Here is an 11,706-nt window from a genome sequence, read left to right on the forward strand (position 1 = left end):
AAAATACACACAAAAAACATAAAAACCGTGCACAGGTAGGGAGAGCTTGTAGCCACAGCCGTTGTAGTAGAATTGTATATAGTAGGGTTTTCCAGAAGAAAAGGTAGAAGTAAAAGCAGAAGTAGAACCAGAAGTAGAAGGCGGAATATGGCGTTTGACTGACACGATGGCGTCTGTCACAATCTGGATCGGCTGTGACGTCACATGCAAGATCTCTATTGCCCGTTTCACCGTTTTATGATTTTGCCTGCCGTTCTGGATTGTTTACCGTCTTCACTTGTATTAAATCAACACACCTTCTGCACTTACATCCGTCTCCCAACCATCTCTGACAGAATACTTGACACTCCCTGATAAAGAAAAGTACATTCACCTGTTCATATGCCACGTTCAGGAACAATCTAATGTTAATGGCGCTAAAACAGCCACCATCAAATGATGTGGTTGGAGTCTTGGACTTGACTCAAAATTTTCTTTACTGACTTGAACTCTGGGGATTCAAGACTGGACTCGGACTTGAGGTTTAGTGACTTGACTACAACGCTACTGAAAAGTGAAAATAAAGATAAATAATAAATCGCACCTTGACCTGTTGCGCCTGTCTCCCAGTTCCTCATTGCCCCAGCATACAAGCCCTTACAGTACGATACTACAGGAGCGTCCCACTAGTTTTACTTGCTGAAGAAACTTGTAATCCTGGACTGCTTTAATTTTACACACATTCCCCTTATCACGAATTTCACTACCGCTGTTCACTGACTGAATTAAAGGACGATGAACGGAGGCGATGATTGATTTCTTCGTCCGTTATGGAAATGACTGAGGTTAACGGTGTATCGTTGTCAATGTCCACCCACTGACTCGCTCAGTTTTCTCAATCTACGCCGTTCAGTTTATTCATGTGCTGCATATCACCAATAACGTCATGCTGCAGGGCTGGGCGGGGCAGCGGGTATAAAAACGCCACCGTTGCGCTTTGACTAGGTGTCAAGTTTAGCATATCAGCAGTCATTTCATCCTTTTATCGATCCTTTGATCACCGTTCTCGATTATTGTTCGTGAATCTTCTTGCTGTGAGATGACAGTGCTAACCACTGCACCAACGTGCCGCCCTGTAAAATTCCCACCAAATATTTTATGACGACATTTGCGATCGTTAACGTGTACCACACAAAAGTTAAAAATACAATGAAGGTCCGAATGAAATGAAAGGAAAATTCACCACAGATATTTATTTTATTGAGGTGTTTGATCGCTATTTCTCCAATTTCGATGAAGTCTAATAATCATAATATCTAATTATAGATTATGACTAGGCTTGGCACGGTTATGGGAAAAAAACCGAACCGTACGATACGCCTGTTGCAGTGCAATACGCGTATAAACCGCGGTACCCCTATTTAAGACGTTTGCCAAAAAAAAAAAAGCCGAATGCCCGTATGAAACCACGTGGTTCTCTTTCGCGCGAACAGGGGTGATAGCGTTGCGGCGCCGCGCCGGATTTCTGGCGTACCGCAGCGCCGGAAAAAAAGATCTAGTTCGCCCATTATCCTGTGTCATTCTGAGATGCGCAGATAGACAGTAAAGGGAATTCGGAATTCCCTTTACTGTCTATCTGTGCATCTCAGAATGACACAGGATAATGGGCGAACTAGATTTTTTTTTTTTTCCAGCGAGGGGAGGGGAGGTTTGTTTTAAACAGTGCAGTGATTGGTTTTATTGGAATATTTTATATTGGCTGTGTGTGTATTTTGTTATAAATCATTCTAAGAATACAGTGGCACTTTAATATTAGATAAGAAATCCAGCCATACGTTTCAAAACACTGCACTTTAATTTCAAGTGAAAAAATACATCCTCACTCTCAGGGATTAGAAGAGTTTTTGATTCGGTTTTTGTGTATAGGTGGTTGGTTGGTCGCCACATAAAAGTTTAAGTTTTAACACACACATCTGTTCAAAAGTAAGCTTTAAGAACTCATTTTTATTTCTTCCAATTATGAAAACTCTGTATGTGACAAAAGACACCTGGTTCCTCTAGATGCCACAACATGGCAGCAAACACTCCTGACACTTTGTATAAATACTGTAGTAAATAAAAAAGCTGTTGAAATCATCCATGTCTTCCCTCTTGCTGTTTCAAAATACTACCTGGCTTTTCATCAGAGATTGTTCATAAAATGTGCTTATGTCAACTCAAACTCAGTTTGTGCATGATTATTTCATTGTAACTATAATTTTAACCTCTCTTAAATGCTGTATCCTAAACTATGTTTACTTAAGGTAAATAGTAGGCTATATGCCCAAATACAGAGTACTTAAGATTTAAAAAAAAACAAACGCAATACGTACCGAACCACAGACCCCAAACCGCAATACGTACCGAACCGCGACTTTTGTGAACCGTGCCACCCCTAATTATGACGTGGTTATTTTATTTATTTTTAACACATGCACCTGCTACACTCGGTTTCCCTGGAATTTCATAAACAATAGCACAGCCGGATCAGTGAACTCATTTTGTTGGAACTTTACTGATGCAACTCTTGAATAATTGCCATAAAAATGGTGATTTTTGAACAAATATTCAACTCATCTTGTCAGACAGGCAGATGTGGATTTAACTTGTCTGGACCAAATGTTTGGTTGTCCCGGACAGTCGGACTACTGTTAATGTCGAGCTCTGAAGCATGAAGCATCCGTTTTTCATTTTGAGAAGTGTTTAATCTGGAGGAGGGGCACTGATATTAACATATATGTACTACGAAACTAAAAACACTGCAAGCAGCAGCAGTCAAACGTCTATTATTTTCCAACGGGAGGCGATATACACAAGTCCTACAGATGCTGGGAACATTTTGTTCCCTCATCCCAGGAAAGTCATTTATCATTTTTGAATGCAAGTCCATGATCAGGATGAGGGGAAGATACACTAGCGACTCAATAGAGTCAGTGCCACAACTAACACTCCGGATTCGGCTATTAAGTCGAATCCCTGGTGGGCCGTTTAAATTCCAGCAGATCATCAGTCAAGCGATCGAGTTGAGAGGACCGAGCTCAGACATTTTAGTTGGCTGCTCTGTTTACAACAATCCTGACTAAAGAAAATCCACTTTGCATGAGCTCATCCACTGTGCCAGAATGTCACATGGAATTTTCCACGGAATGGAACGATCCATGGATCACGAGCAGGAATGTGAAGTCTGGAATAACAGGCAGCCGTAAATACTCCAAGTCACTGCTTCTGTAATGTATACCAGTGGTTCCTGACCCCTGGTCCTGAAGCATCCTTGCCTCAGATAGTTTGTTTTTGACTTTGTCCCGTCGCACACCTGATCCCTCTTGAGGGTGCTAGAGATGGAAAAATGCTGAAATGTGCAGGGAAGGGAAGAAGGGAAAGAGGAGGAGGAGGAGGAGTCCAGGATCGACGCTGGAGAGAAAAATGACTGATTTTAATCATGCTCGACAGTTTCTTGGCTCACTGCTGACATGATATAACATTTGGCGTGCACATGTACATGAGAAGGATATCCAAAAAAGAGTACGAGTAAATTTCCACCGTGGGCTTTTTTCTGACCCTAAATGATTAGCCAAGGCATGTTTGGTGTCCGGAGTTTGCTTTATTGCTTATAATGGAGCTATGAAGTCATGGAAGTTTACCAACATTAAGCCACGCCTCCTAGTCGAGTCAGAAAGACAGCAAACTATATAACCATATGCTGTGATGAACTGCTGATACAACATGTGATAAGGCTATGAGCTGCCCCTTCGCTGCTAGCTACTTTAATTTCATAACTCCGGTTGTTGGTTTTTTTAATTTAAAAAAAAAAAAAACACGCTAAAAAGACACAAACAGGCTTACTCATCAGGGACAAAAATTAGCTCATATGTTTAAAGTCTGTCAGTCATTTTCTACAAAGCTGCGTTACGACAAATAAACCTGACCTGACAAACACTGACTGATCGAACTCGCTTTAACATCTCAAACATTCCTAGACGTCTATTTATTGCGTCACGACCTACAACAACCAAATGATCTGGAACATGATGTACAAAAGACCTCAGGTTCAGTCTGTTTTTTGAGTCCACGTTCTACCTACAGGCCAACAAATTAGCACTGGCTCTAACCCCACGCTCATGGAAAGACGAAGTTCTAAGTGCTAAGTTAGAGATCAGGGCTAGGTTTCCCAAAAGCCTCTTAAAGGGGAACTGAAGGCAAATTTTTTTTAACCATCAAAATTCTATTTATTAAATATCGGAATGCATTTTTGATCGCTATTTTGTCGCTGCTATAGCAAGTTATGAGTGTTTGAAACATGCTCTTTAATATATCAGTCCGTAAGTCAAAGCAATGGGCGTAAACGAGATTCGTTGAGACCTGTGTGAGACATCGTAGGACGGAAGTAGAACGTACAGCGGAACTCAAAGTGACCAACATCTGCCAACGTTATCAAAAGACGCGCGCGCCCTCTTTCGAATGCTGATGTAATCGAGCCGGAAGTTTTCCCTGTGCCCGAAATCGCTCCGTACTCACTATATAGGTCACTATATAGTGGGGACGCCATTTTGTAGTGCTGTCTGAAACCTTAGTGAGGGTTATGTGGGAAATGCACTCAGTATAATATGTATTTATCACATTGGTTCAAAGTCGTATGGAATAATCTCCATGTCACGTACGCGAGGAAGCGGATGTATGTGCAGAAGTATACAGTTTAATGATGGATGGATAGATGGATGGATGGATGGATGGGGACAATATACACACAGGCAAACAATCCAAAACGGCAGGCTAGATTAAAAACGAGAATACAGGCACAAGGATCGTGAAACAGGAAATCAAGACAATGGGTAGAAAGGCTCGGTAATGCGTACATGCATATCGCAATACTTCGTGATGCAAATGCATCAGTACAGTCCTTAAATAGGCAAACAGATAGTTCCTTAATTGAGCTCAAGTGCGCCTTGTTCGTGGCGTGCGTGCTGAAGTCCACTCAGCATGCAGGTGCACGCGCCATAGCGCGCAGGACTGACACTCCATCACTGATGAAACTGGCAAATCTCGAAATTAATCTAAATTGGAATGATATGGCGATCTGTCTGCTGTCTAAACAGTTTTCAAAATGGCGGCGCTGGCACTTCATGTTTCGAAGTCTTGCACAAGCCTCAAGACGATCACGCGGATAAGTGACAACTGCCGTGGACCATATGAACTACATTCAACATGGCTAAAAACCCGAAAAGGCTGATAAGTGTAATGTAATATGCCAATACGAGTCATGATATAAGGTTACTAAAACCGAAAACGTAATTGAACAACACGTTAATTAAGAAATAAAGCAAGTTTAAAAATGACTTCAGTTCCCCTTTAAAGGGTACCTGTAGTGAATTCTAATTACTAGCTATTTCAAAAGATCACGCATGATACCAGTGATTCCGTCACGTAACGTTCGTCATAAGCTCTTGTCAAGTACACATGAGTTTTAAGTCACTGCTCTGACAGTCAGGCATGGTCAGAGACATGTCTCCTTCAGGGGCTGTTCTGGCACCAGTAGTGATGTACAGTCGTTGGTTTGTCCGATTGTCTGGGCTGGAGTGGATTAGTCACTGACCTCGTGTTGCAAACACCATTCTAAGATAACACATTATGAAACATAAAATGAATCATCCGAAGCGCATAAAAACCGCATGCCAGCTCGAAACAAGTTTTACCTCCAAATAGCCAAAACTATAGCCCAAATATATCCCTATATTCCCTAATGGGATGTCAGACAGATTTTATCCTGTTTACGGTGGGCGTTCCCACCGCAAAAGAGAAGCCAATTGAAACAAAGAGTGAACATGATTATCGTGCCGTTACCATCCCTGTGTCCGAAATCGCTCACTCGTTCACTACTCCCTATCTAGGGAATCACTATATAGTGATAGGACTATATAGTGAGCTCATTGGTAAAACGAAAAAACACTTTCAGACACTAGTCTGTCGCGCTGGTATTTACGTCATTACTGTCGCACAATTAAAACGTGCCACATCAGTCGGTTGGTGGGTTTTCAAAATAATAAATACATTTATGTATTTTTGTGATAAATCTATATTATAATGAGCGTATTTCCCACATTAATCAATACAAAGTCCCTGCATCTTTCAGTTCTTTTAAATCAAGGCTGAATACTTTTTCTCCTTTGCCGCTGCCTTTTATTAAATCAAATTTGAGACTTTTAATTTCATTTCTTTCAGTGACTGCAGTGAATGATGGGATATACTGCTTTGGTTAGTGACCATTGGTTGTACGCTACTTTTCTTGATGCACTGTGGGATACTTTGAGTGCACTATATAGGGTGTAATAATTCTAAGTGAGAATTATTAGTGCTAATAAACATTCTATCCACATTCACGTCTCATACATGTGCGGCAGATGCGGACGCGCCACATAATCTAAGACTAAAAAAAAAATGCAATTTATTAAAGCATATACACAGAACCACGGCCTCACTTTCGTTTATAAACGCCTTGAGACCTCAAGAATGACATAGGAATAGTTTTAAGCGTTAACAATAAATCTAATATAATAATTTTTACGATTAAAGTGATTCATATTGGTAGCGGTCTGAGTGAACGACCCTGAAGTCTGTAACGTCACAGCAGGAAGTCTATCGGTCTCATCGCCATTTCCGCTATACTAAAACACAGAGCTGACTGCAACTCCGATCCTCCATTTTGAGCTAATTTATCGCCATGCCACGTAGATGTGTTGCTGCCAGGTGCAGCAACATGACGGAAGGTGGATTTACGTTGCATTCATGGCCCAAGAATGTTCAAACTGCAAAGATTTGGACGCTTTTTGTGAGAAGTTCACGGGCACATTGGGCACCTATGAAGTGGTCTCTCCTCTGCTCTGCACATTTTACTGAAGACTCGTACAAAACCTCTGATCTGTTGAGAAGCATTGGCTATAAGCCCGGATTAAAAGAGGGTGCAGTATCAACAATTAAATACAACTACAAGTATTTTATTTATTTTAAAGGAAAGCGAGTTTAGTTGCACCAGTTCTCCCGGAGTGTGAGCCGAGGGTTGTTGCTAAAACCCGGGACAGAACGGGACATGACATATCACTCAGGCAGTGACTTCCCTGTGGTTGTTGCCAAAACCGATGATGTCCCATCCCAGGTTTTAGTAAATGCCTGAGCCAAACAGTAATGGCAGAGTACTCAGTATGGAGAAAATGGAGAATGAGTGGCCCAGCCGTCTGATTTCTAAACTGGATATTGCTGCCATCTCGCCCTTACGTGGAAGAAGCGAATGAACGGAGAACCGAACAAACAACTGAAAGTCAGATTGTTTCAAAACAAATCAGCCACAAGGTCAGCCTTCAAGAAGCGAGAACACAGACGGGTAAGCTCTGACTCATTTGGATATAAAACAACAAAAACAACAACAATCGTTGTTTGCCTGCATTTAGATTAATACATGTAACTTGTATTGTGTGTTGAAGTTAGCGGTATATAAGATTATTTAATTTGCTTCAGAATGTGATCGTCTCAGTTCATCTGATTATTTAATTCGCCTTTTACATTTTATCAGTGAAAATGCATGCATGTATATGTATGTTGCATAAGTTATAACACCCATCCTGTTTTAATGAGAGTCAACCCACAATCAATGAAGTCAAATCAGTCTTAGTTGAGCGAGTCGGTAACGCTATTTCTTACTTTCACTATAAAGTTTTATTTATATGACTTTGGTCTATAGCTGTAAAAGGCCTCGGCCTTAAAACCGGTTCCCGCTGTGACGTCACGCACTCAGGGCTGGCTGGCTCAGCGGGGCAGCTCGAACGCAAACTTTGCGGTCGATTTTAACTCTCAAAAATATTTTTTTTTTATTCTGATTTATGCAGCATCCAAGAGTCAAGGATGGAGATACTATCCACTCAGAAATTTATTTAAAAATAAAGGTTCTGCAAATCTCCTTTAAACAAGAGTGCTCTGAGAGCACAATATTCCCCGCTGGCAATTTGGCCATAACTCTGGTAAAATGCGACTGAATTGAACGAAATTGGAATATGCATATTACAGACATATAACAAAGAATCCTGCCAAGTTTCATGAAATTCCTCCAGAAATTGAGAGAGGACTTGATTTCAGAAAGTGAGTCCTCTTCCCAGGACAGCCGGATGGATGGAAATCACCACGACATAATCACTCTTCGGGCCTTTCAGCCAGCGTAGGATAAAAAAGTGCAGTGTCTCTCATTAAATTAAACTCTAATCATTGGCAAATCGACGCACTTCCTGTTTTACACCGTGGTGTGCTGGGGGGGGCAGCACATCCAAGAAGGACACATCCAGGCTGGACAAACTGATCAGGCAGGCCAGCTCTGTGGTCGGCATGAAGCTGGAGACTCTGGTGACGGTGGCAGAGAAGAGGTCTATGGACAAACTATTGAACATCATGGACGATGCCAGTCACCCTCTGCACACCGTCATCAGCAACCAGAGGAGCCTGTTCAGTGACCGAATGCTCCTTCCCAAGTGCAGGACGAACAGACTCAAAAACTCCTTTGTCCCTCACGCCATCAGACTGTACAACTCCTCTCTGGGGGGGAGAAGGGTAACAGGAGGACAGAGGACGGGAAGGAGCAGTAGCCTAGCCTGACAATAAGCAATACCGGATAATGTGCAATATAAAGTGCAACATCTCTCCTGCTGCCACCCCTCCTCTCTTCCCCATATCTTATTCTTTTTATATTTGTATATGTAAATACTTAATTTAATTTATCTAGAAGTTTTTTCTCTATTTTCTATTCTCTGTTTATCCTGTAATGATGCTGCTGGAATCTTAATTTCCCTGAGGGAACCCTCCCAAAGGGATCAATAAAGTTCTCTCTCATCTAATCTAATCTAATAAGAAGAACATGACACTCCAATCCAGACTGTGCAATTATACAAAAAAGAATGCACTTCCAGGGGGCGGCACGGTGGTGTGTAGTGGTTAGCGCTGTCGCCTCACAGCAAGAAGGTCCGGGTTCGAGCCCCGTGGCCGGCGAAGGCCTTTCTGTGCGGAGTTTGCATGTTCTCCCCGTGTCCGCGTGGGTTTCCTCCACCATCCAAAGACATGCAGGTTAGGTTAACTGGTGACTCTAATGGCCCTTTTCCACTACCCTTTTTCAGCTCACTTCAGCCCGACACGGCTTGCGTTTCGACTACCTTAGACCAGCACGACTCAGCTCGCTTCAGCCCTGCTCAGCCCCCAAAACTCGCACGGTTTTGGAGTAGGGCTGAAGCGAGCCAAACCGAGCTGAGTAAGGCTGGGGGCGTGAGCAGACACTCCCCTGTGCACTGATTGGTGAGGAGGAGTGTCCTCACATGCCCACACACGCCCCGCGAGCACGCTGGGATCTGTAAACACCGCAAACCCGGAAGAAGAAGAATTACGAATTACGAGAATTTCTGAAGCCTTATGCGCCTCGCCTCATCTATACGCTCTTGCCAGTATCTGTTGGCGTTGTCGGTGACAACAAGCCACAGCACCAAGACCAGCAACACTAACGACTCCATGTTTATTGTTTACTATCCGGGTCGTGAGACTACCGCTTAAAAGATCACTGATGTCACTGTTTGCGCCGCCTAACGACATCACGTGACGTCCACCCACTTTCGCTAACTCCACCCAATGTGTCCACCCACTTCCAGCCAGCACGGTTCAGCGCGGTTGTAGTCGAAATGCAACTTCAACAGCCCCGCTCAGCTCGACTCAGCACGGCACGGCTCAGCCCGACTCAGCCGCGTTTGTAGTGGAAAAGCGGCATTAATTGACCGTGAGCGTGAATGATTGTCTGTGTCTATGTGTCAGCCCTGTGATGACCTGGCGACTTGTCCAGGGTGTACCCCTGGGATAGGCTCCAGCTTGCCTGCGACCCTGTAGAACAGGATAAAGCGGCTAGAGATAACGAGATGAGAACGCACTTCAGATGTAAAAGCACTCTACTTGCACACAGTACCCCATCACACCACCCCTGTCAGCGCTACTTTCTGTACAACTCCTCAGTCTGTATATTCTTCCTGACATACTGGAAATATGCTGAACAGTTAGTTACAGTAATTTTTTAAGGTGCTTTACAGGCTACTAACTAAAACCAAGCGCTGCGTTCCATGTAGCCTGAAACATGTGCAGGAGGGACTGGAGTTCCTGTCCAAGCAATGAGCTCAGCATTATTGTGCAGTCCCAAGCTCTCATCACTCGTAATAATAATCCCCTCCTGTTTCCTGGCGTTCTCAAGAACCACATCCGGTTTCCACAACAAGAGGAAACGCGTGAGTGAGTTCTCTGCACACACACAGCCCTTCCCATACAGTACAGGATCTGGAATGGAAACTAGTTTGTTTTTCCTGTAATCCTGATCTTCAATATATATACACTTGTTGCGCGTTATGAGTTAATACATTTAATAATTAAAACGAAGTGTTAAACCGGAAATAAAACACAAGCACGAGACGCCTGGGTGATTGTTTGTGTTTGTTTTTGTTTGTGTAAACACAGCGCGAGCTCTACACAAACCAAATAAAGCTTGTATCATGAAATAAATGTCATTAATGTGTGCTTTAATTAGCGCTGTAGGAGTCTGGTGTTGTTTATAAATACGTCAGAAACTCAAATGAGTGTGGGGTGTTTTTTTTTTTGATGAAACAGAAGATTAAATGTGTTCAGAAATGTGTTCTGTTCTGAGTGTGAAGTGAAATTCATTCCTTCCTAAAGTGCTGACTCATCATACACGCCTTAATTTTTAAACATTTTTAAAATTACTTACATAAATCTCAGATAGCAGCTGCTATGCTATGCTAGGCTAAGCTCATCTAAACTATGCTAAGCTAATCTCTGCCCCAAACTGGGCGGCCTGCATAAACCACAACATGAACTCTCTCTCACTTTTTTTCCCGCTCTTTCTTTCACTTTCCTCAAGAACTCACCTGTTTTTTCACGGTCGTATCCAACGATAATGAAATAATCAGCCAGCCTAGCCATGTCTGCCTCTTTTTTCTTCCAACTCCTCCAGCACAATTCAGCATTTTTCTTTCCTCAGAAGCACAGCCATGTTTGACACCGACGCCTCGAGTGCGCAGGCGCAGCGGCTTGTGAGACCCGATGGGTGGGCGCGCGCGCGCTCTCAACACCTCAGTGCTGGCTGTAAAGAGGAATGCATCATGGTGTTGAAGGTTTTAGAAAGAAAGAAAGAAATATTTTATAGACAGAATGAATGCTCATTCATTCATTCATTCATGGTCATATTCTGGCTAACCAGAATGAAATAATCATCCTGAAGGTCAGAAAAGCAGCCTTGGGACCAATGGGTTGCTAGTTCGATTCCCAGGATGGGCTGGAAAAACGTGAGGGGAGTTGAGTGCATGAACAGAACTTACCCCTTCATGGCCGAAGTGCCCTTGAGCAAGGCATCGAACCTCTAACTTCTCCTCATGTGCTGTAGCATAGCTGCCCACCGCTCTGGGTACAGACGTGGACAAAGTACCCAACTTCATTACTTAAAGAAAGAAAGCAAAACTTTACACTGTCGCCTCACAGCAAGAAGGTCCGGGTTCGAGCCCCGTGGCCGGCGAGGGCCTTTCTGTGCGGAGTTTGCATGTTCTCCCCGTGTCCGCGTGGGTTTCCTCCGGGTGCTCCGGTTTCCCCCACAGTCCAAAGACATGCAGGTTAGGT

General features: G+C 43.1%; 1 protein-coding gene across 2 annotated transcripts in view; it reads right to left on the reverse strand.

Annotated features, from left to right (window-relative positions):
- Positions 1-11,099, reverse strand: part of sbf2 (SET binding factor 2) — a 368,376-nt gene extending 357,277 nt beyond the window's left edge. For both annotated transcript variants that reach the window (XM_060940828.1, XM_060940827.1), the window contains exon 1: positions 10,962-11,099. In XM_060940828.1, coding sequence (XP_060796811.1) covers positions 10,962-11,016 — 55 coding nt within the window. In that variant the 5' untranslated portion in view covers positions 11,017-11,099. The remainder of the gene's footprint in view (positions 1-10,961) is intronic.
- Between the last annotated feature and the right edge of the window lie 607 nt (positions 11,100-11,706).

This window comes from Neoarius graeffei, chromosome 15 (assembly GCF_027579695.1).
Source record: "Neoarius graeffei isolate fNeoGra1 chromosome 15, fNeoGra1.pri, whole genome shotgun sequence".
NCBI lineage: Eukaryota > Metazoa > Chordata > Actinopteri > Siluriformes > Ariidae > Neoarius > Neoarius graeffei.